This window comes from Panthera leo, chromosome A3 (genome assembly GCF_018350215.1).
Source record: "Panthera leo isolate Ple1 chromosome A3, P.leo_Ple1_pat1.1, whole genome shotgun sequence".
Lineage (NCBI taxonomy): Eukaryota > Metazoa > Chordata > Mammalia > Carnivora > Felidae > Panthera > Panthera leo.
This window is the reverse complement of record NC_056681.1, coordinates 117,786,646-117,811,736: the sequence shown is the minus strand read 5'-3', so window position 1 is coordinate 117,811,736 and position 25,091 is coordinate 117,786,646. Positions and strand designations below refer to the sequence as shown.

Here is a 25,091-nt window from a genome sequence, read left to right as displayed (position 1 = left end):
TAGGATTCATCTTTTTTAGTTCTGCTAAGTTAAGTTTCCACTTGTCTGTCTGTTTTATAATTTCCAAAAATTAGGTATTGCTATTCCTTCTCCTGTTCTGTCTTTGTAGATTAATGTTTGTTTGTTTATTTATTTGTTTGTTTATTTAATTATTTTTAAGTAAGCTCTGTACCTAACATGGGACCCAAACTCACAACCCCAGGATCAAGAGTCCCATGCTGTGCCAGCTAAGCCAGCCAGGTGCCCCAGTAGGTTAATGTTTTTAAAACAGATTTCTTTACCACAGCTTTAGTGGGATATGGGGAGAGAGTGAAATTACATATGTACGTTCAGTGTACCATCTTAACCTGGAAATCATGAAGTTTTTTTAATAAGGACTGTTTTGGTTGTAAATAATAGAAACCCAATTCAGACTAGCTTAGGGAGAAAAGTTATTGGCTCCATCTCCACTATTGTCCATCTCTTCTCCAGGTTGAGAAGAATTGCTTACAGGATTGAAGGAGGAACTGTATGAACTAGGACCTTAAGTTCTGGTCCTATCAAACCAGAAGTCTCAGTGTCACAGGACACCATAAAAGCTGTGTGTGTGTATGTGTGTGAGTCTGTCACATGAGCATATGGTTTTATTTTGCAGACAGATTCTTACCCCATGCAAAAGAGCTGGCTGCTCACTGCTTAGATTTGTATCTTCCCTCTTTCATAATCTCATTGGAAAGAGAGCCCTTTTTTGCACGTATCTAAATATAAATATGAGGGAAGGATTCTTACTGATTTGGCTTTGGTCACATGATGACCCCTAATCCAGATGGAATGGAGGAGGAGTATTCTAGAAGAAAAGGGGTACTTTTAGCATAACAAGAGGAGTAAGATGGCATAGGGTGGACATAGGGTGGACAAAAAAGTAATAGCTAACATAGTTCCCTATTGATGGGCTTTCCAGATTTTCACTGTTACAAATAACAGGGCATTGATACCCATAGGATAATTTCCTATAAGTAGAATTGTTAGATCAATTGCATTTGACAGATATTGTGAGGTTGACCATCAAAAAGATTGTGTAACAGGGCACCTGGGTGGCTCAGTCGGTTGAGCATCTGACGTCAGCTCAGGTCATGATCTTGAGGTTAGTGAGTTCGAGCCCCGCATCGGGCTCTGTGCTGACAGCTCAGAGCCTGGAGCCTGCTTCAGATTCTGTGTCCCCCTCTCTCTCCGCCCCACCCCTGCTTGTGCTCTGTCTATGTCTTTCAAAAATGAATAAACATAAAAAAAAAAAAAAAAGATTGTGTATCAATGTAAATTCCCATCAGCTGTTTGAGAGTCCATTTCCCCGTACCCTTGCCAAGTTGGGCATTATTAACATCTTATAAAATGTTTTGGCCATTGTATTTCTTTTTCTGTGAACTGCTTTGATTATTCTTTCCCAAATTTTCTTTTAGATTATTGATCTTTTCCTCATTTATCTTTTTCCTTTTTTACTCATTGATTTTTGAGAGCCTTTTGTTCATTAAATAGCCCTTTGTTTAATTTTTCTTAATGTGGTAAAACATACATATCATAAAATTCACCATTGTGAGCATGAAGTGTATTAAATACATTCACATTGTTGTGCAACCATTGCTATGTCCATCTCAGTACTTTCTCATCTTCCCATATTGAAACTTTGTACGCATTAAACACTAATTTCTCATTCTTCCTTCCACTAGTCCCTGATGATTACCATTCTACCTTCTGTTTCTCTGAATTTGACTATTCTAGTTAACTCTTGTAAGTGGAATCGTGTGTCTGGCTTATTTCACTTAGCATAATGTCTTCCAGGTTTAACGCTTTGTTGTTGTTGTTTTTAAGTTTGTTCGTTTATTTATTTATGAGAGGGAACCAGAGTGCAAGCAGGGGAGGGGAAGAGAGAGAGGGGGAGAGAGAGAATCCCAAGCAGGCTCTGCACTGCCAGCATGGGAGATCATGACCTGCGCTGAAATCAAGAATTGGATGCTTTACCGACTAAGCCACACAGGCACCCTAACCCTTTGTTTTTATATGTAGTCTGACAGCTTGTTGAATCTTTCAATAATTGAAAGATTCTTTTTCTTTTTAACTTATTTATTACCACTTTTTTTTTTTTATCTCCTTCTAGTATCTCGGAAAAGGAAAGCCAAGAACTGGGAGGATGAAGACTTTTATGATAGTGATGATGACACATTTCTTGATCGGACCGGCCTGGTTGAAAAGAAGCGTCTGAACCGTATGAAGAAGGCTGGGAAGATTGATGAGAAGCCAGAGACGTTTGAATCATTGGCAAGTTTTATTTATAGAAGTAGCTGTGGTAGTTTAATTTTTTAATAAGATAATATATTATTTAAATTTGTTTTATAATTACAATTTTTAAAGCAGTGGTGTTGAAATCTGGTACTCAAGTATAACTTTCTTGATCTGTAAATTTGATAGTAACAAACAACTAGTCTTACACAAGTTGGAGAAAAGTTTGGCTTGCTGCTAGAGACTCTGTCTGCCTCACAGTGGATCTTGATCCATTCATAAGCATTCTTTGGGTATGATGTTAATCCCACAAAAAGAAAGGAAAAAGTTCCAAATTTGGACATTCTGAGGTGAAATCAACTTTAGACTTCTGGCAGTCAAGAATTGTGAAAGGAATTTTGAGGAATGTAGTTTGGTAATAGTCTTAAGTAGTATATCCTTCATGAAATCATTATAAGATAGCATGTCTTTTCACTATAATTAGTAGTATTCAGAGCTTAAAACATTACCCAACATCTGTTGTTTTTTTGTTTTGTTTTGTTTTGCTTTGTTCTTTGATTCATCAGTGAAAAGAAATGACTTGAGTTCTTCTGAGTAAAGTCAAGTCTATGTTCTGTACTTTCATTCTGTTAAATTCTGAATTCAGAAATTAACTCAGCTTGAATCATATAAACGCATGAAAATGTTAACTCCATAAAGAGCACATTTAATTACACTTCTGATTGAATCCTCTTAAACTCGTAACAATAGTGGAAATAAGATGAGGAAGACAGGAAAGCTACCATATTTTGAAAGAAGAAAAACATTTGTTAACCCTGTTAATCTGGGCATTACAGGTTGCAAAGTTAAATGATGCTGAAAGGGAACTTTCTGAAATTTCTGAGAAACTGAAAGCGTCAAGCAAAGGTAAGTTAATGACCCATGAAACAAATATGTATAGGGCATCTCCCATAAGTATTGCACTCTTCCAGGCTAGTTAGTAAGATGTACAGAATATGGAGCCTTTCTAAGGAACAACAGAACATCTTAGAACTATAAGGAACGTTATAAATTATTTGGTTTAAACTTTCTATGTAATAGATGAGGGGAATGAAGTGCATTAAGGCAAAGTGATGTCCCAAGGTCTCCAAGCTATAACCTGTTTTCTTATTCCTAATACCAGTAATGTCCTCTGTCCAACTTTAAGTTACTGACTTTTCTACAGAAACTTTGGCTGAGTTTTAAAATATTTGAGGCAATTTTTCTAAACATGTATTCTCTTTTTCTTGGACAGCTTTATCAGAGTCGCCATCTCAGGACTCCTTAGATGCGTTCATGTCAGAAATGAAATCAGGGAGTGCATTGGATGGTGTGTCCCGGAAGAAACTTCACCTGAGAACTTTTGAACTGAGGAAAGAACTACAGAGACTTAAAGGATTGATAAAAATTGTAAAACCAGCAGAGATTCCAGAACTAAAAAAGTAAGTAAGTCTTAGTTATACTTGAAATTTTAAATAAGCATGTTTGCACAGATAACATTTTGAATTATATCTTTCTTTTTTTAAAATTGTTTTTAAGTTTATTTATTTTGAGAGAGAGAGAAGGTATGAGTGGGGGGTGGGGGACAGAGAACAAGGGAGAGAGAATCCCAAGCAAGGCTCTCTACTGTAAGCGCAGAGCCCGACTCATGGCTCGAACTCACAAGCTATGAGATCATGACCTGAGCCAAAGTTGGATGCTTACCGACTAAGCTACCCAGGAGTCCCATTATATCTTTATTTTCTTAGATAATCATTACAGAATAAAAATAGACTGTAGGGAACCCTTTAAAGCACAGAAGGCAGTGATTTCATAGAGTAAAAAGCCATTTCATTTGTGAAATATGGACTGCTGTAGGAATTTTAGAGAAAACTATATTGATTACTTTTTCATTGGAAAGCTCTGATTTTTTTCTTAATTTTTAATGCAGAGTAAACTTCTTTATTTTTTATTTTTTTATTAAAAATATTTTTTTTAAAATGTTTATTTTTGAGAAAGAGAGAGAGAAAGTCAGAGCATGAGAAAGGGAGGGGCAGAGAGAGAGGGAGATAGATTCTGAAGCAGGCTCCAGGCTCCGTGCTGTCAGCACAGAGCCTGACACAGGACTTGAACTCATGAGCCGTGAGATCATGACCTGAGCTGAAGTCAGATGCTCAACTGGCTGAGCCACCCAGGTGCCCCCAGAGTAAATTTTAAAGAGCAACATGTACAAAAGGCTAATTTCCCTAATCTATAAAGACCTTCGAATAAGTAGACAACCATCTACCAAAGAGAAAAATGGGAAAAGGATATCAACTGACAGGCCACTGAAAAAGAAATACAAATAGCTATATAACTATATAAAATGATGCTCAATCTTGCTCATAAGAGAAAGAGGAAGACAAGTACAACAACGTAATACCATTTTTTTATCTATGATTTTAAAACCACAGATTGTCATTTTAACACCTGATTTGTCATTCCTAAGAACCAGTTGACAATTTTAATGTATTTAAATACTTTTAAAGTGGAATTTCTTCCTTTAAAATGGGGGAAGGCATAATCCCCTAAAGTTGATTTTGGGGAAATTTTTGGAAGAAAATAACCCAAATCCATTTGTAGAAATCGAGAAGATTTTTTAGTAATTTGTGAACAAAATTTTGGGAATAATTTTTCCCAGACTTGACTAGTATTGATGAGTGTATGAATGTGTGTGTGTGTGTGTGTGTGTGTGTGTGTGTATGTGTGTGTGTGTGTGAGAGAGAGAGAGAGAGAGAGAGAATAAGGTCCAGTCTTTCAACTTGACAATATTTTCAAATTTTGTTCTAAGTGGTCTCAACAAATTTTGAAAATGTTGAGTAGGTTGTTGTAGAAATAAGCCACTTTAAGTGAGCACAATCCAGGACAATCCAGGTGGGCATCTCAAAAAGTGGCATTGCCCAGATGGGTACACACACTTAAGAAGGTAATTAATTATAGAAAGTTTCTCATTTTCTTTTGATCTGTGATGTCCTTCCTATATAGCACCCATTAGTCTTATGTGATATTAAAATGAAATGACATTGCAAATTCAGTTCTTCAGACAACTAGCCACATTTTAACTCCTCAGTAGCCACATGTGGATAGTGGCTACTGTATTGGACAGTGCAGATGCAGAGCGTTTCCATAATTGCAGAAAATTCTGTTAGACGGCACTGCTTTAGATTGTCAGTATGCGGCGCCTTACCCCTGTGTACAAAACCTGTGACTTGATGCTGGGGGCATTGTATAGATAAACATCTAGGTACTGGGGGACAATTTTTATGTCGAGATGTAAAGGTAAAATGTATCTATGTATCTGAAGCCCTTGATTGTACAGAAAATTTGTCCCTAAATTACTAGCAGTTTTGTTAAAGGATTTATGTGTAGTTTGGTTATTTAACGCAGTGATTGATAGGTCAGTCCACAAAGGTCTGTTTGACCCTGGTGGCATTTGATTTACTGATAGTGAGGAGGGGGGTTAGCACTCGAGTTAGACTCCCTGGCTTTCATTCTCAACTCTATCAATTACTTTTTGGGCATTTTGAGGCAAATTATGCAACTTCTTTGACCTTCGCCTTCCTCGTCTGTCAATTAGAAGTACTGGTGATGTTGCAAAGATGACTCGAACAGCACTTGACAAAGTGTCTGTATCATCATTGTGATCATTGTCCTGTTTCTGTTATACTTAGCAGTTATTTGTAACATTGTGTTTGTGGAGAAAGGGTAAAAACTCTGGAGGTATAGCTGAGGGTAAACCAATTAACATTGAATTTTAATTCCAACTCTGAAATCCTTTCCCTTGCTAAGTCATCCCTTCCAGAGAAGGTATGCCAGTCTCCTCCACAGCCTCCCTTCCTGCTGTCTGTGTGTCTGCTTAGTTTCTCCTCCCTCTCCTACTTTATATCCTGGACTTCAGATGTGTGTACCTTGTGCTCACTTCAGCAGCACATGTACAGATGTGTGTATCTTCTCCCTCCTCTTCTCACTTTGGTTGACCTTCCAACCTTTCTACCTAACACCCCTCCTGCCCCTGCCCAAGCAGCTCTTGATTGGGATCCCGTCTTCTGCCATTTGGCTCCTTGGGGTGACTTTGCCCGTCTTCCAGACAAGCCAAGCTATTTAATGGAGCTGAAGAATATCTGGGTTGCTCTTGCTTTTGTCTTCTGTGCTAGAACCTTCCTGAGACCTGTAGGGAGGGGCTGTGAAGGATAGTATTTGATGAAAAGTCTTTACGGACAAACAGGCAGGATTTTTCTGGTGGCTTAGCAAGGCAATGGGTCTGTCCATGGTAGAGAGCAAGGTGGTGAGGCTAGGCCCAAGAGCACCACTGAGGGGTAAGACTTAGGTAGAAGAAGGTAGTAGTGACAAATGGGGCTTCAGTATAGAGCAGCAAGGTCATTTTCTCATATGGCTCACTGTGTGTCTTGAGTGCCAGTGCTGTCCCTGTGTTCCAGAATGCAGACCTGCCCTTCCCTATGTCTCCTCATGCTATCTTGTCATCGTCACCTCTGCCTACTCTCTGAATGTCTTGTCAACTCAACTACATCCTTTTTGTTTCTGCTGTGTTCTTTTTTTTGCCCCTGCTGTTTCCCAATTTCTATAATCTCTTCTTTTTGCTCTTCCTTAGCTTTACCCTAGTGGGCTTAGCTGTTATAATTCTCTCCAGCCAGTGAGACGCTGACAAACTCACCAGTTGTAAGGTCTCTCATTATGTCCTTGTCATTACTCACCACGCAGTGTAGCCCCTTCACAGAGGTTTTTGTTTTTGTTTTTGTTTTTTTAACTTCTGTGATCAGAGCCTTTGTCCACGGTTATAAGTGTGGACTCCAGGCAAGACACTGTGGGTCCTCTTGCGAGGTTGGTGGAAAATAGGGCTTTACTTTGTGGACCCGTCTCCTGCCACTTAGTGGGAATGGGATCTTGCCCCATTTGCCAGTGACCTTCGTACTGTTAGCATCATTTTATGAAGGTGAAGTCATGTAGCATGTTGGGACTTAACTGAAGTTAAGAACCTCATCTCGCCCTTAATAGTCCTGTGTCTGTGACAGTCAGCAGTATCATTGTCCATTCAGACTCCGTTGGCCTTTTCCTGTTGGTATATGCTTAGATATTCATTTTGTGGAAATTTTTGTTTCCCAGAAGTTTCTTTGTCAGAGTCCAGAGTGTTTTTAGATAAAATTTTGGCCTCACTGGAATAGACATGTACAATTACTCTTTCTTCTTAGGACTGAAAGTCAGACTACAGATGTGGAAAACAAAGCTAAAAAGCTTACGTTGCCTCTCTTTGGTGCCATGAAAGGAGGAAGCAAATTCAAATTAAAAACGGGAACAGTAGGGGTAAGTTGTGGGTCACGGTGTTAAACTTTTAGCTCTCAAGTCAATTTGCATATAACTGATTTGTACATTGAACATCAGTGTATTAATTTGTGATGGATGTTGCATTTAAGAAGTGTCTCTTTTCCTGGTGGGACTCAGCATTTGTTAGTTATATAGTCACTGCACCCGGCTCTGTCATGTGGTGTTCCTTACTTCATTTAATCCCTTCAACACTTGCTGACTTGTGGGAATTATTACCTCTAGCAGGTGAGGAAACAGGGTCAGAGAGATTAATTACGGGACACATCCTCATCATTAAGTGACTAGACTGGCAATCAAATCCAGGTCCTCTCTTTTTTGAGTTTTGTGATCTCTCTGTTATCCTCTAACACTTCACTGGTGAATGTTTTTGTTTTATATACATCCCTGTTTACAGGTCCAGCTTTTAGAAGGTTTTCATCACCCCAAAGAGCTGAATCTTGTGTATTAGTGTGCAAGGGCTGCCCTAACCAAATACCACGGACTGAGCGGCTTAGAGGACAGAAATTTATTTTCTCACAGTTCTGAGATCAGCATGCCAGCAGGGTTGGTTTCCCCTGAGGTCTCTTTCCTAGGCTTGGGGATGGCTGCCCTCTTCCTGCATCTCCACGTGGTCACCTGTCTGTGCACTTGCACCTGTGGTGTCTCCCCTCTCCTCCTCCTCTTATAAGAGTACCAGTCATAGTGGGATACCTGGGTGACTCGGTTAAGTGTCTGAATCTAGATTTTGGCTCAGGTCACTATCAAGGTTCGTGAGATTGAGCCCCAGGTGGGGCTGACAGTGCGGAGCCTGCTTGGGAGTCTCTCCCTCCCTCTCTCTCTGCCCCTCCCCTGCTCTTTCCTTCTGTGCATGCTCGCTCTCTCTCTCTCTCTTTCTCTCTCTCGCCCTCTCAAAAAAAAAAAAAAAATACCAGCCATATTGGATTAGGGTCCTACTCTAACTGCTTTGTTTTAACTTACCTCTTTAAAGATTTTATCTCTAAATATGGTTACTTCTGAGGTACTAAGGATTGGGACTTCAACGTATGAATTTTGTGGGGACAGAATTCAGCCCCCAGCACCTTCAATTAGGGTAAACTGCCATCTGGGGGAAGAAGCCTGAAGTCCCAGCCATATGTTGTGAGTGAGTATGTGGTTGACCTGAGATGGAGGTTTTTCTGTGAGGATGGGGGGACTGGAAGTACTTGTGTTTTAGTTAGTGGAAAAACTCTACTTAAAAACTCTCTTTAGGGGTGCCTGGATGGCTCAGTCAGTAGAGCATACAACTCTTAATCTCAGGGTCATAAGTTCAAGGCCCATGTTGGGCATGGAGCCTACTTGAAATAAAATTAAAAAAATAAAATAAAAAGCTCTCTTGAAAGGATTACTGAATTAAATCCTTTATTTAAAAAATGATATGCCCAACGTACACTTTGGTACTTTCTATTTCTTAAGCTGCAATCAACTTTTTCTAATAATTACTTTTATTGAGAGGTCTTGATCAGAATGTTTGACTTTATTCTTCAAGGAATGTCTTTTCTTCAGCATCTGTTTTACCAATTTACATGTCTTATTTCCTTAAATTGAGTTAAATCTAAAGTGAAAAATCTAGGCAAATAATCTGTTTCTTAGATTTTGTGATGAAGATCCTTTAACCCCCTGAGGGGTAACAGGACAGAATTCCTGCAGCAGGTACTCGCCTGGAATAAATGTTTTCATTCCCTACAAGCTGTTTCAAGTGTTTTGTACTTAATATTCTTTGGACCCTAGAAACTAATAAAGATAATGTGTTAAGGGTCCACAGATGGATAAAAGCTCATGTGCAGGTCCTCCTTCCAGCAGACTTCTGCAGGGTTCATCAACCTGGAGGGGTTAGACATTCTCCACGTTTAGCTTAACCTCCTTGAAGAGAGTTGTCTCTTTCTCATTATGTGGAACTCTTCATTCATGGTTTTGTTTCCTTTATAGAAGTTACCCCCCAAACGTCCAGAACTCCCTCCAGCTCTAATGAGAATGAAGGATGAGCCTGAAGTAGAAGAGGAGGAGGAAGAAGAAGAAGAAGATGTGGAGAAGGAAAAGGAGGAGGATGAAAAGAAAAATATGGAGGCTGAGAGCAGTAGGTTACAGGCGGAGATAGAGCTGGAAGAAGCAGTGCAGGAAGCGAGGCCTCCCACTGATCTCACATGTTCTAAAGAAACAAAAAACCATGGTAAATCTTTCCTCTCCTTCCTATGCTGTTCAGTGGGGCATTTGCATTAATTGTGCAGAGGTCTAAAAAGCAAAGCCAGTTCTTGCTTGTGCATTTTGACTTTGTGGCACTTTATGATATATAACACAGCTGACTCTGTGGAAACATATCTTCTTGGTCTTTCTTTGACTGTCAGTCATTATTTATCCTCATTGCAAAATAAGGGCAGGCATTTCCAGTCTATTCCAGAGTTGTGAAACTTTGAAAGCTGTGGAATCTGAAACCACAGTTGCTATGAAATAATGCTGAGCAGCTGCCACTGTGTGATTGGAGGGCAGTGGACTAGGTTCATGATGAGGCCTGATTAGGTGGTTTAAGGATAAACCTCCTCTTGCTCATTTTTTTCCCTATCCCTAAAACAGAGGCTAAGCATAATTGTACCCACTGTGCATACTGCTCAGGAAGCATAATGCCTTATTCATCTTTTTGTCCGTGGTACCTAGCAGAACACCTCGCAGAGACCCACCTCAGCAAAGGCTTGATGAAAAAGAGGGAATTGATTGGCTTTTGAATATGTTTTCTTCTGATTATAAAAGGAAGATAAATTCATTTTAGAAACTTCCGATCATACATCAAAGTCCAAAGAAGAAAAGAGAGATCTACTGCAGTCTCACCCCTAGAGATGATTGTTTATCATTTTAGTATCTTTCTCTCCTTGTCCACTGCAGGAGTTACTTTCCTGCAGGGTGGCCAAACTGTCTGGCAATATTAAGACTTCACAGAAAATAGAGAGCTTGACGAAAAACAAAACAAAAACTGACATTAAATATGTGTGGGAAAGTTTGCATGTCTACTTCCAAAACAAACCAGGCTTATCTACATAAAACAACAGGCCTGGTATGTAGACATTCTCTTGAATCATCCTCAGTTGTTTGAGAAAAGAAAAGTTACTGTTTTTTTCATCTGTGAGAGATCTTTTGTTTTTGCATTCTCCTTTTGTTTAGTTATTGGCAAAATGCTTAGCCTTTTCAAACAAGGTGCGTAATACATGCTTTTTTAATGAGTCTAGTCTCTGATCCATATATTGTGAGGGTGGCATATAAGCAGGCCAGCAGGAAAGGGAGCAATAAGTATTGTATTTTTTCTTTAAAGGAGCAAAGGAAGTATGTGTGTGTATAAAAATAGAAGATTTTAAAATTTGGTAAAGATACATTAATTAGTAAATTTGCAGCTGATTAGGGATTACTCTAGGCCTCTTTTTTTTTCACTATTAGGATTATGTTGTACATGCTATTTTATAATCTATTTTTTTCTCTGTCTTGACATGTTCTTTTATTTTTTTAATCAATTTTTTAAATTATTTTTTTTGGTTTTAAATTTTATTATTAAACAAAATTTTTTAAAAAATTTACATCCAAATTAGTTAGCATATAGTGCAACAATGATTTCAGGAGTAAATTCCTTTTGTTTTTTTTTTTTTAGTTTTTATTTTTTTAATGTTTATTTTTGAGAGAGACAGAGACAGAGACAGAGACAGAATGCGAGTGGGTTGGGGCAGAGAGGGAGACACAGAATCGGAAGCAGGCTCCAGGCTCTGAGCTGTCAGCACAGAGCCCGACGTGGGATGCAAACTCATGAGCTGCGAGATCATGACCTGAGCTGAAGTCGGACGCTCAACTAACTGAGCCACCCAGGCGCCCCTTCAGGAGTAGATTCCTTAATGCCCCTGATCCATTTAGCCCATCCCCCTCCCATAATCCCTCCAGTAACCCTCTGTTTGTTCTTCATATGTAAGAGTCTCTTATGTTTTGTCCCCCTCCCTGTTTTTATATTATTTTTGCTTCCCTTCCCTTATGTTCATCTGTTTTGTCTCTTAAAGTCCTCATATGAGTGAAATCATATGATATTTGTCTTTCTCTGACTAATTTCGCTTAGCCTAATACCTTCTAGTTCCATCCACATAGTTGCAGATGGCAAGATTTCATTCTTTTTGATTGCTGAGTAATAATACCCCATTGTATATATATACCACATCTTCTTTATCCATTCATCCGTTTATGGATATTTGGGCTCTTTCCATATTTTGGCTATTATTGATAGTGCTGCTATAAACATTGAGGTGCATGTGTCCCTTCGAAACAGCACACCAGTATCCCTTGGATAAATACCTAGTAGTGCAATTGCTGGGTCATAGGGTAGTTCTATTTTTAATTTTTTGAGGAACCTCCATACTGTTTTCCAGAGTGGCTGAACCAGCTTGCATTCCCATGTCTAAAAATGTTCTTTTAAAATGTGACTTCAATAAGCATAGTGGTCCATCATATGCATGTGCCATGATTGATTTAATCAACTCCATATTGTTAGACCTGTACATTATTTGTTAATTTTTGCTATTATAAACATACTGTATGTAATAAATCTTGGTATTCATCTCTGATTATTTTCTTTGAATCTGTTCCTGGAAGTAGAATTTCTAGGCCAAGGAATATGTGCATTTTTAAGGGTTTTGGTAAGTACTGCTGAAAAGTTTTAGCTCAGAGTTGGCCAGTTTTTAAAGTGGAAAATTGGTTTCTCTGTTAGCCATATGGAGGTACTTTTTTTTGAAAATCTAATTAAGGTTATTGAAGCTAATGATGGTAAGGCTGGATGATTATGTATTTACTTAGCTTTTCTTGCTTTTGCCTTTGTTTTCTTGGTTCCCTCCTATGAATTAAATAATAACAGTACACTCTGGTTCTGCATTTTATAGAAAACATGTCTCAACTCAGCCAAGTGCAACAGAATAAAGATTATCAAGAGATTAGTGAAACAGCTGCATCATGTGAGGAACCCTCAGGCAAGTAGCGTAGCCTCCTCCTTAGCTGCTCTGCACATAAGCAACCAGCTGGTGTCAGAGGAGGGGTTGGAGTCGAGCTGAAGCAGCATAGAGCGTGGCCTTTCACAGAGCATGCTGGGGGGAGACGCTGCTGGAACATATGAGAGGTTATGTTTGCTGCCATCCCATTTGCCTTTCTTTATTCCTTTTCTGCCTCTTGGGTTCCATTTTCCTGACCTGCAGAATACCTGATGCCTTCACTCTTCCCATGGCCATGCATAGCCCTCCACAATTTTCCATCTCCCAGAGATGAGTCTGTGCCTATCATGGGAGTGATTCCAAAACTATTAAAAGAAATTGGTTGAAAAGTTGGCCTTTTAATAAAAAGGACTGGTTTTCTACTGCCCCTTTTTTTTTTTTTTTTAATGTTTATTGGGGTGCCTGGGTGGCTCAGTCGTTTGAGCGTTAACTTCAGCTCAGGTCATCATCTTACCGTTTGTGTTTTTCATGTTTAATAAACATTAAAAAAATAAATAAACATTTATTTTAATGTTTATTTTTGAGAGAGAGAGAGAGAGAGCGCATGAGCAGGGGAGGGGCGGAGAGAGGGAGAACAGAGAGGATACCAAGCAGGCTTGACACCAGCCACCCAGCACAGAGCCTGATGTGGGGCTCGAACCCACAAACCGTGAGATCATGACCTGAGCCGAAACCAAGAGTCAGACGCTTAACCAGCTGAGCCATCCAGGCACCCCTGCTTTTTTTTTAAAAAAAGTGTTTATTTATTTATTTTTGAGAGAGTGGGGAAGGGACCGAGAGAGAATTTCAAGCAGGCTCTGCACTAACAGTACAGATATGGGCCCAAACCCACAAACCAGGAGATCACGACTTGAGCCGAAATCAAAAGTTGGATGCTCACTGACTGAGCTGCCTACGCACCCCTCTACTGCTTTAAACTGTAATGGTTGAACTGTAGAATAGTAAAATCAGCCCATTTTCCTTTCCTTTTTCAAATAGTGCGATTACATTCAAGCTCTAGAACAGCGTTTGGATTTGAAAGCTAGGGTTATTAGCAGAGGGAAAATTTTCTCTTTAATAGAATCTTTACAGTAGAGGGAATTTTTAAGAATTTGATTGTTACATGTTCAATTTTTATAATGTTCTCTAAGGAGGAATTTTTCCTTTCTATTTTACTTATTCTGAAATAGCTATTGCCTCTTTTTTTTTCTTTTTCTCAAATTAGCATCAAAGAATGAATATGAGAAAAACGGAGATGAATTGAAGAAAAAGAAAGCTCCCGGTCCAGGCAAAGTAAGTACCTTAGTCGTAATCTTCATGTCTCTAGGAGTAAAAATGAATCCCCTTGTCATGGACCACATTCAGAAGAGTGAATTTTTAGGGATCACCTTAGCAGAGTTCCCAACTGCCTAATACCTCCTCTTCTAGAAGTCTGGGCTCTCTTATTTTTGAATTTTTGTTTTCTGAATTCTCTGTTGTCTCCATCCACACTGTTCCCTATAACTGTGCATATACCTCTTTTATTAATTTGTGAACCTTTGTTCATATCCTTTTATGCCATACAAAGACATTTGAATAATATATTCTTATTTGACCTTTTATTACACGGAAAATAGAATGTAATGTACTGCATTATACATCTTTTTTTTTTTTTAACCTATTGTGGAAATCATAATAGGTATTGGTATACCAAGGGCTTCCTACTGTATGGATGTACTATACTTAACCATTTCTCCATAGATTGACGCTGGGTTGTTTCTTTTCTTTTTAATTTTTAAAAATGTTTATTTTTGAGAAAGAGATAGAGCACGAGCAGAGAAGGGGCAGAGAGGGAGAGAGAGAGAGAGAGGGAGACAGAGAATCCAAAGCAGGCTCCAGGCTCTGAGCTGTCAGCACAGAGCCCGACATGGGGCTCGAACCCACAAACTGTGAGATCATCATCTGAGTCGAAGTCAGACACTCAACGGAATGAGCCACCCAGGCGCCCTGACGCTGGGTTGTTTCTAGTCTTTTATTATAACGATGCTATAAGGACTAATCTTGTGTGTACAGAATTTTGTATGGATACAGTAAGTTTCCAAAAGTGGGATTGCTAGTTGTGTTAGGAGGTCCGTAAGACCACCCTCAGGCTAGATAATTCATAGGAGGCCTCACAGGACTCAGCATGTAGTTATACTCACAGCTGTGATTTACTACAGTAAAGGATACCAAGCACAGTCAACAGAGGGAAAAGGCACATGGGGCAAAGTCTGAGGAAACCAGGCTAAGCTTCCAAGAGTCCTTTTTCAGTGGAGTCACACAGGATGTGCTTAATTCCCCTAGCAGTGAGTTGTGACATCTTGTGAAATGTTGCTAACCAGCGAGGCCCATTAGAGACTCAGTGCCCACTGGGGACTGATCATATGGGTACCTCCTGCCTGGCATGTACTCCAGTTTCATTCTCCAAGAAGGAAAGTAAATGTTCAGCACGAACCCTATTGTTTTTTACAGACAGTTTAGGCATAGTGAGCCACTTTTATCAGGGTAGTAGGAATCCTCCTGAAATCCAAGTCCCCAGAAACTAGGCGAGGGCCAGCCTTGCAAACAGGCCTTTCAAAGGATAGCAGTTAGGCTTGCTCTGTTAACTCTTTTCTCCACCTAGATCAAAAGACAAATACCAAAATTCCCTGTATGGAGATCATACCATTAGAACTCATATCTCTGTTAACTGCCTCTTTTAAAAAACCTCACTCACTCTCACTGGCTGAAAATCAACTTGTTGAGGCTTTACAGGAAAAAGTCAAGGTTCAGAGATGTTCTCCCATTTTTTGGTTACTTATGCGAAGGTAATTAATGGAAGCTGCTCTTAGTTTTTGTTTGCTGACAGGCATAGGGATAATAGTTCTTAGAGTTAAAATTATTTTCAGTAAAATAACTTCTGTTTTCTTTGCAGCTTCCAGCAACACTTTCCTCCAGATATCCAGAAGATGACCCAGACTACTGTGTGTGGGTCCCACCTGAAGGTAGATTGTATTTACTTTTCTTCTCTTCTAAGACTTATTCTCCTTAAGACTTATTTATATTTCTGAGTAGGTAATGTATGTTTAAGGTTCAAAATGTGAAGTTTTTATAAGAGTATGAAGTGGGAAAATTCTCCCTTCTAGGGGAACAGGTAGAGTAAAAGATCTAAAGAGATACATCAACCAAGTATAATTTGTGGATTCTGCTTGGATCCTTATTGGAACAAACCACTATTTTTTTTTTTAATTTTTTAACATTTATTTATTTTTGAGAGACAGAGAGAGATACAGCACAACTAGGGGAGGGACAGGGAGAGAGGGAGACACAGAATCCAAAGCAGGCTCCAGGCTCTGAGCTGTCAGCACAGAGCCTGATGCAGGGACTCATACTCACAAACCATGAGGTCATGACCTGAGCCTAAGTCAGACGCTTAACCGACTGAGCCACCCAGGCGCCCCTGGAACAAACAACTATTAAAAAAGTTACATACGAGTTGGATAATTTTGCATACTAGCCAGATGTTTGATACTATTAGGAAATTATTAATTATTTCAAAGTGTGAATTATGTTTTTTAGGAAAAGTTCTTCTAGGACTATGTACAGAAGGTTCACAGGTGGAATGATAACTGAGATTTGCCTTAAGATAATGCCTGGGTGGCTCAGTCGGTTAAGTGTCTGACTTTGGCTCAGGTCATGATCTCGTTCATGAGTTTGAGCCCCATGTCGAGCTCTGTGCTGACAGCTCAGAGCCTGGAGCCTGCTTTGGATTCTGTGTCTCTGTCTCTCTCTGCCCCTCCATCCCTCCCTCCCTCTCTTTCTCTCTCTCAAAAATAAATAAACATTAAAAAAAAAAAAAAAGATAATCCAGTAGAAGCAGAGGATGAGGGAGTAGTAGACAAAGCAGGATTTGCCACATATTGGTAATTGTTTTAGCTGGGTGATGAGTACATGGAGGTTCATTGTATTTTTCTCTTCTGCATGTATTTTAAAATTTCTTTCAAGTTAAAAAACAACAACTTCTGGTTCTACCTCAGCTACTCAGTATTTTCCATTAAAGCCAACAAAATATCACTTTCTTATGACTTAAAAAAAAATGTTTATTTACTTATTTTGAGGGGAGGGGAGGGAGAAAGAGAATCCCAAGCAGGCTCCACACTGTCAGCACAGAGCCTGACTCAGGGCTCAATCTCACTGTGAGCTTATGACCTGAGCCGAAATCAAGAGTCAGATGCTTAACAGACAGAGCCACCCAGGAGCCCCTCTGTGACTTCTTATATGTGTCACGTGAAATGCCTGTGTAAACAATAAAATACATGATATTTCACCACCTTTTTTACACAAATAGAATCATATTCTGTATCTTTCTGTTTTGTACTTATCACTCTATGGATATCCTTTTGTATCTATTTATAGGTCTTTCTTTCTTTCTTTCTTTCTTTCTTTCTTTCTTTCTTTCTTTCTTTCTTTCTTCTTGTAGCATAGTTCTTTTTTATGGTATACATACACCTTTACTTATTTAACCAGTTCCCTCAGTGAATATTTGCTGTTTTCCAATTTTGCTATTATAAACAACTCTGCAGTAAGTAGTCTCTAACATAACATAATTTTGCAAGTGTAGAGTTGTGTGTGTAGAAAAAAAAAGTCGTAAAAGTTAACATACTGGATGAGAGACTATAAACATTTTTGAGATTGTGAATTGCATTCTATAGAGAGTATACAGCTTATGTTCATACACACGCACTTAAGGCAGTATATGAGGTGTTTGCTCCCCATAAGCTTATCACAGGTTGCTTTTCTATGGATCAAGTTTCTCATACACTGGTAGTTAACAGAAATTTTGGTACTAGAAATGTTTGCTTTTTATCAGCTAATAAATGTGAAGGTAGAAATGAAAAGATGACCACGTTTTGAAATCATATGCAAAAGGGCAGAGTTCTGGAATAGAAGAAACCTCTTTGTCTGTTTTACTTTTTCGGACACTAGTGTCTGGGTATCTTTTCCCTCCTGACTTTGGAGAAGTGAATGTATTTCTTTTTTTTCTTTATACTTTGATCTAGGCCAAAGTGGAGATGGCAGGACCCATCTTAATGACAAGTATGGCTATTGACTGCTTCAGAATCCTAAAGGAAGACTTGTGGACCATGTGACATGGGATATTTAGGATAATATATCAAGTTGAATGTCCAGAGAAGGAGTTCAGGTGATCTTTTGTAAAATCTGGTGACTGGCCTTTTCTCCCGTTCTGTGGCTCCATAAATTTATCTACTCCTCTGCTTCTTTTGAATTTGGCATTTATGTTTAAAAGTGTTTGTGTATGTATGTAAAGAGAAACCATATATTTTGAGAATTGGTAAAGTGAGAGACATGACTCTATTAAAAGAGAAGGTGAAGATGTCTCATGTTTAAGGCCACAGTGTCTTTCATTCGTTAAGTTTTAGGAACTGTGCTTCTGAGGAATAGGGTGCTTCTGGCAGTTGGGCTCTAGGATTCACTGATATGGCCTCCTCCTCCAATAAGTGTTGAGATAGGAGGTCATGCCATGGTGTGACCCTGGGTGTCCCTGTCATTCCTGGAACTGAAAGTAGACACGGAGGGGGAGCTTCCTACCCCCTCCCACTGCCAGGTTTGAGGACAGACGCTGATTTATCAGGATGCAGTCCGGGACCGTGGCACACCTTGCGCACTCAGGCATCAGTCCTGATAAAAACTCAGTCCTTTGAATGTCCTGGACTCAGATCAATCAGATTAGTTTCTCTTCCTCCTGTGGAAAGGTGCAAATAAGGTCATAGAATGGAAAGCTGGGTGTGTTCTGTCCAGTATGGGGCTTCTCACTTCTGTGGAGAGGAGAATAAAAGTTCCTTCCTCTCGGAAACACAGAGAAATGCGAGAAGATGTCTTCTCTCCCCCAGTGCATCCCCTGCCCCCGACCACCCCCCCCCCGCCCCGACATTAACGAATGCCTCACTTCCACAGGAAGGAAAAGCCTCAGAGTGGAAGCAAGGTGGAGAGTTGGTGGATTAGGCTGGAAGCAGACCCAGTGAGTAGTCAGGAGAAACACTGTGACCGAGCAAGAGAGTGGATGGGGGTGATATTTTCCTTTTTTTATACAGTGTATATTATATATTTTGCATTATATGGTATGTGTGAGTGAGGCAGGGAGCAGTAACAAGAAACGTCAGTTACCCTGTCAGATGTGGGAAGTCTGGTCTGCTGAAAGTAATGCCTTTCATTTCTCAAAAAACAGTACCTATACTGATATTATGAGAAACTATTCTTTTTGACTTCATTAAGACCAACAGGGAAGAACTTGATGTAAGAAGTGACAGGAATTTGGGGGCAGAGTGACCTTGCTATCTTGGATTGAAACGGTAAGCAAAGGTCCGAGCCATGTCAGTGGTCTTCAAAGGCGGAACTCTTTATTCATACAATTGTATGTGGGATCCTAATGCTTGAACAGGTAAAAATACACCTGCTCTGGTTTAAGTGAGGGCACGGAGATGGGATCTATAGATATATGCCTACATGCATCCTCTCCCCTCACCTGCATCCTTACCCTCTTACTCTACCCTGACAGTGACCATGACGAATCCTAGTGGCTCTGCAGAGCATAGTCTGTTTAGCAAGGTAGGTTTCTAAATGCTCTGGAGACCCTGACAGCAAATAGGACTCCATATGCCAAAATAAGTCATAAATACGTAACTTGTACAATGAGCATCAGTAATTCAGAAGACACGCACATGAGTCTTAGCTCCCTCTACTAAATAGGAGACTTGGGGGGACATGACTTAAATCTCCTGAGCCTCAGTTCTATCATGTGTGAAGCAGGGACAGAAGTGCTTCCTGCTCTTTGAACCTCAGATTTGTCGTAAGAATCAAATGAGAGGGGTGCCTCGGTGGCTCAGTCAGTTAAGCATCTGACTTCGGCTCAGGTCATGATCTCACAGTCTGTGGGTTCAAGCCATGCATTGGACTCTGTACTGACAGCTCAGAGTCTAGAGCCTGCTTTGGATTCTGTGTCTCCCTCTCTTTCTGCCCCTCTCCTGCTCTCTCTCTCTCTCTCTCTCTCTCAAAAATAAATAAATATTAAAAAAAAAAAAAGAGTCAAGTGAGATAATATAGAGGGATGTGCTGTATAGGGCTTTGTAGATATTAGTAGTTGTTACTCATTACAAACAGGAGACAAATCCTGGCCTATAGGCTTGACTCCTCATCTATGAGACAGGAGACTAGATCAAATCAGTGATTCTCAACTGTGGCTGCATATTAGAGTCACTGAGGGAAATTTTTTGTTTCTAAGTTTTTAATATTAGTGCTTAGATTCCACCTCAAATCAGTTTAATCAGAACCTCTGATGTGAGCCCTTTTAAAAAGCACTCCAGGTGACTTTCACATGCAGCCTAACCTTTGGAGCATAGTCAGCAAAACTTTTCTGTTAACGGCCAGGTACTTTAAGCTGTGCAAGCCATGCAGTCTCTGTCACAAGCATTTGACTCTGCCATTGGAGTGCAGACAGCATAGTCAGGACACAAACGGGTGAGTGTGACTGTGTTCCGGTAAATATTTATGAAAACAGGTGGCAGGCCTGATTTGGCCCTCAGGCCGTTGTTGGCCAACCCCTGCTCTAGGCTAATTCATCTTCAAGGTTCCATCTGGCTCAGGGTGTTCCTTACAGGAACTTTATGAAGTAAATATCTCAGTTTGAAGTTTCTATTTGAAAGGCTAGTTATCCCTTCCTGAACTGGGAGGTTGTAGTTTTATGGTTACCAGGAATCAATGTGACCCAGTCTCCTTATCATAGAAAGGAAAATAAGGTTATTAGTCATTACAAAAAATACTGTTACAGCAAGAACACAATAGGTTAATTAAAAGCAAAGTATCCCTGGTCAGCTGTCCTGGCCTCCCCAGGAGTTCTGTATCACATCTGCCTTTATATTTAAAAGGCAGTGGGAAGCCATTTGGGTGTTAGTGATGGTGAAATGAGCAGATTTGGGTTTTTATTTTATTATTTTTTTAAATGTTTATTTATTTATTTAAGAATAGGAGAGTGAGAGCATGCATGAGAGCAAGTGAGCCGGGGAGGAGCAGAGAGAGAGGGAAAGAGAATCCCAAGCAGGCTCTGTGCTGTTAGCACAAAGCCCGACGCAGAGCTCGAACTCACAATCCATGAGATAATGACTTGAGCAGAAATCAAGAATCTGACACTTAACTAACTGAGCCACTCAGGCACCCCCAGACTTTTTTTTTTTTTTTTAATGTTTATTTATTTTTGAGAGACACAGAGACAGAGCTTGAGCGGGGCAGGCAGAGAGAGAGGGAGACACAGAATCCGAAGCAGGCTCTAGGGTCTGAGCTGTCAGCACAGAGCCCGATGCGGGGCTTGAACCCACAAACTGTGAGATCGTGACCTGAGCCGAAGTCGGGCGCCCAACCGACTGAGCCACCCAGGCACCCCCAGATTTGGGTTTTTAAAAGAACACCCAAGCTACAGTGCGGAGGAAGGAGGGAAGAGATCAAGAGGATGCAGGAAGCCAGGTTAGAAGCCTGCTACAGAACACCAGGGAGAGATTATGGCAGTTTGTACTAAGTAGAGATTGAAATGCAGAGAGGTAAATGGGTCTTAGCAATATTTTGAAAAGTGCAGTAGCTGAGACTGAGTGACGGATTGCTGGGAGGAGGGGGTAGAGCCAGAGGAGAATAAAAGTTCAGTTTTGGACAAGTTGAGCTTGATGTCCCATTGAGACATCTAAGTAAAGATGTCAGGAAAGTAGTTAGATCTAGAAGTCTGCATCTTAGTAGGAGGGGGTGGAAAACAATTGCAGTCTTCCACTAGATGGACCTAAAAGTCAGGGGGCACCAGCAGCAGGTGGGGTTAAAGACCAGGTGGCAGGTGGGAATGTTGCGGGCAGACCCCAGTCTTGAACAGCTAGTTGCCCTTTCTTTGCTATTGGGAGCACTTTTTTGTGGTATGGGGCCTCGCTTATTGGAAGAAAAAGATAAAGTAAGTGCCATAGTGAGCAGGATTCTGGAGAGAAAAAAAGGGTATATAGTTAACATTAAAACAAGTCTCTTTCTTTGCTTTAGGAAATTTCTAAGGAGCTTGCCCAGTGCCTGGTACATTCAAATGTTTGTTGAGTGGCTGCTATAAATATTTTCCCTGGAACTGCCCCAATCTAGGATAGGAATTATGAAGCCTCACTGTCTCCTTGTAGCCTAAGCCTTTACCCGTTACCACTTCTGGAACTGGATGGAGTTAGCTCTTTTGGGAAATATGACACAATTCTCAACAAACTTTGAAGCTGTTAGCCAGGGCCTCGGCATCTGTTGCTTTACCATTGAAATGCTGCCACCTTCCGGATATGGTGTGACAAGGAGCCAGCAGCTGTGGCCGGCTTCCTGAGAGTGGGAGCCAGAGGGAAGCCCGCCAGCCCAGCCCCATCGTAGTCAAAAGCAGGAGTCCAAGCCCCTTGGGCAGGGGGCGGGGGCGGTATTCCCATACAGGGTTTTGATCCAACCCTGTTTGGACCCAACCAGGTTTGGACAGACTGCTGGGAAATGACATAAAACTCTCCCTGACCTTTGGGAAGTGGGTCACAGCATCAAACTGGCATGGTCTCTTCTGTGACAGGCTGCTCTTTGATCCTGAGATTCTTCACTTGATGTGGGCATTGAGAATAATTTTCAAGATTTCTTCTCTGGTCTTGGAGTGACTTTGGCCTGCTTGGTCTTAGAGGTTTGGCACAACCATGGTCCAGGGTGGGACTGAGGCTTCCATTCCATGGGAGACCAGAAGTTTCCCTTCTTCCAGTAAGACCTGGTGTTGAGAGGTGGGTTGGAGAGCTCAGCATGGGAGGGGACAAGGGTTCCCACCAAAGGTAGTTCCATTTTCTTCATTCCCCCAAGTCAGTCTTAACAATTTCTGGATGTAGAGGTTTTAAGATTCATCTCTTTGCCCTGACCACTGCCCTGACCCCAGCTGCCCATGGAGCTCCCCATGACTCTTCACAGACCTCCCTTCCTCTTATCCCCGTATCGCCAAGCTTTCCTCCATACATCTGAGTTATCTTAAAATGCATCCCTGAGCAGAATCCTGTGCTCTGAAATCTCAAATGTTCTTCAGTAGCCAAAAGCTGAGGTCTAAATTCAGTTGAGGCTTTAAAAACCCTTATTACAGGGTTGGTGTACTTTCTAATCATATACCCCATATGCCCTTATCCCTTCCTTTCTGCCACCTGACCCGGTGTACCAGATACACTAGTAATAATAGACTATTTCCTCAAATGCACCTTTTGCTTTTATTTCTTCCTATATTTTCTATCAGTTTTGCTGTACATGGTCTTAAGCCTCGGTTTCCTTGTCTATCAAATTGAGAAAATAATGCCTCATAGTCTTGTGGAGATTAAATAACAGATATCTATAAAACCCTTTAGCTGCGCTTGACACATAATCAGCTCCCCCCAAATGTAGCTGTTGTTAGTTTCATTGTGGTTTTCCTTGCTCATGTCTGCTTATGCCCGTCATTTTTATTTTATTTTATTTTTTAAAATTTATTTATTTTTTTAACTTTTTTTTTTTTTTTTTTTTTTTGAGACAGAGAGAGAGCATGAACAGGGGAGGGTCAGAGAAAGAGGGAGACACAGAATCTGAAACAGGCCCCAGGCTCTGAGCTGTCAGCACAGAGCCTGACGCAGGGCTCGAACCCACGGACTGCGAGATCATGACCTGAGCCGAAGTCGGACGCTTAACCGACTGAGCCACCCAGGCGCCCCTATGCCAGTCATTTTTAAAAAGTCCAGCTTGAGTCCAACTTCAGCTCAGGGCATGATCTCACAGTTTGTGAGTTCCAGCCCCACGTCGGGCCCTGTGCTGAGAGCTCGGAGCCTGGAGCCTGCTTCAGATTCTGTGTCTCCCCTCTCTCTCTCTGCCCTTTCCCTGCTTGTACTCTGTCTCTCCTTCTCTCTCAAAAATAAATAAACATTAAAAAAAAAAAAAGTCCAGCTTGAGTCTCACTACCTTCAGAAAACCCTGATCCCCCATGGTCGTCATGAATCTCTCCTTCCCTCAGCAGCCTTGTACACGACCCTTACTCCAGTGCCCCAGTGTCTGTTAATTATATGTGTGCTTTGAGTTATTTACACGTGTAAGCTTTATGAGCTTTTGAGAACAGGAATTCTCTATTTTATTTTATACCTCTCCCCCCCCCAAACCCCGTGGCACCTACTCACGAAATGGGGACTCAGTTATCTGTTGCTTTAAATGAGTGGAGTTTGGAAGTTCTAGTCCTGGCCCTTTCTATTCTTGGATCATCTGGGTAGAGAAGGTGATTCAGAGCTGCCTTCATTTCCAACATCTTGCTTCAGACAAACTGGACAATCTAGGAACTGATGGTTTTAGTAGGGTTAATGCAGACAGACCGCCTGGATTCCTGTCCTGTTTGGGGCAAAACCAGGCAGAACTACCCTTTCCCGTCAAGGAGCTCTGGGTTCCAGCAGCTGGCTTTAATTTGGGCTTTAAGTCCTCTGCTGGCCCTGGAAAATCTTGTTCTTGAGGGTTGGCTCTGGTTTCCTCAGGCTGTCACGCACACCCCTTCAAAAGTCAGTGCAGCTGTGTCTGAGAACAACCACAAGAGGGCAGTAGAGACCCATTACTATGCAGTCAACTTGCACACTGGGCAGAAAGCCAGAAGAAAATGTTTCAAAGCAGAAGGAAGAGTACAAATCAGAGAAGAAAATAAAGATTCTGCAAGAGATATGCGCAGCGAGCTGGTTCAGTTCACCAATGTTTTCCTGGGCCCACGATCTGAGAGCAGGAAGTCAGGGATGCTGGTAAGGCTCAAATGGTGCTCTCCAAATCTCTTCCCGACCTGTCGTTGCTGGTGCTTCACTTCACCTTGAGAAAGTCATTCTCCAGCAGTGATGCCAATTCTATGGAGGAGTTTGGGCATTGTCTATTTAGTACTTACACGTTATATTACAGCTTTATGGTTTGTTTTTTTTTAACAGAGGACTTTTCACACCCGTTTCCCCCATCTTTATTGAAGTATAATTGACAAATAAAATTTGTATATGATTAAGGGGCACAGCTTGATGTTTTGATGTGTTTAAAAAAAAAATGAATCTCCTGTTAGTCTTAAGAGGTAAAAAGAAGAGATGTTATCATCTCTGTTTAAGGAAATTGAGGCTCAGAAACAAGAAGTGACTTGCCCAAAGGCATGCCAAGTTCATGGTGGAACCAAGTCTAGAGTTTCTCTGATTCTAGATCCTTTGCTTATTCCTTCTAGTTTTCGGTTGTTTATGTTTGTCAGCTCTGAGTTTTTAAGAGCAAGGACCGGGGCGCCTGGGTGTCTCAGTTGGTTAAACATCTGATTTCGGCTCAGGTCATGATCTCATAGTTTGTGGATTTGAGTCCCCCGCCGGGCTCTGTGCTGTCAGCATGTGGGGCCCGCTTCGGATCCTCTAACCCTCTGTC

The 25,091-nt window shown here is 40.8% G+C and overlaps 1 protein-coding gene across 1 annotated transcript in view; it reads left to right on the top strand.

Moving 5' to 3' along the window:
- LOC122216486 (solute carrier family 4 member 1 adaptor protein) overlaps positions 1–18,025 on the top strand; it is a 28,262-nt gene extending 10,237 nt beyond the window's left edge. Inside the window, exons 6-14 of the mRNA XM_042933379.1 lie at positions 2,132–2,292; positions 3,090–3,159; positions 3,527–3,713; positions 7,497–7,608; positions 9,574–9,814; positions 12,543–12,629; positions 13,852–13,919; positions 15,559–15,628; positions 17,684–18,025. Coding sequence (XP_042789313.1) covers positions 2,132–2,292; positions 3,090–3,159; positions 3,527–3,713; positions 7,497–7,608; positions 9,574–9,814; positions 12,543–12,629; positions 13,852–13,919; positions 15,559–15,628; positions 17,684–17,733 — 1,046 coding nt within the window. The 3' untranslated portion in view covers positions 17,734–18,025. The remainder of the gene's footprint in view (positions 1–2,131; positions 2,293–3,089; positions 3,160–3,526; positions 3,714–7,496; positions 7,609–9,573; positions 9,815–12,542; positions 12,630–13,851; positions 13,920–15,558; positions 15,629–17,683) is intronic.
- The last annotated feature ends 7,066 nt before the right edge of the window (positions 18,026–25,091 follow it).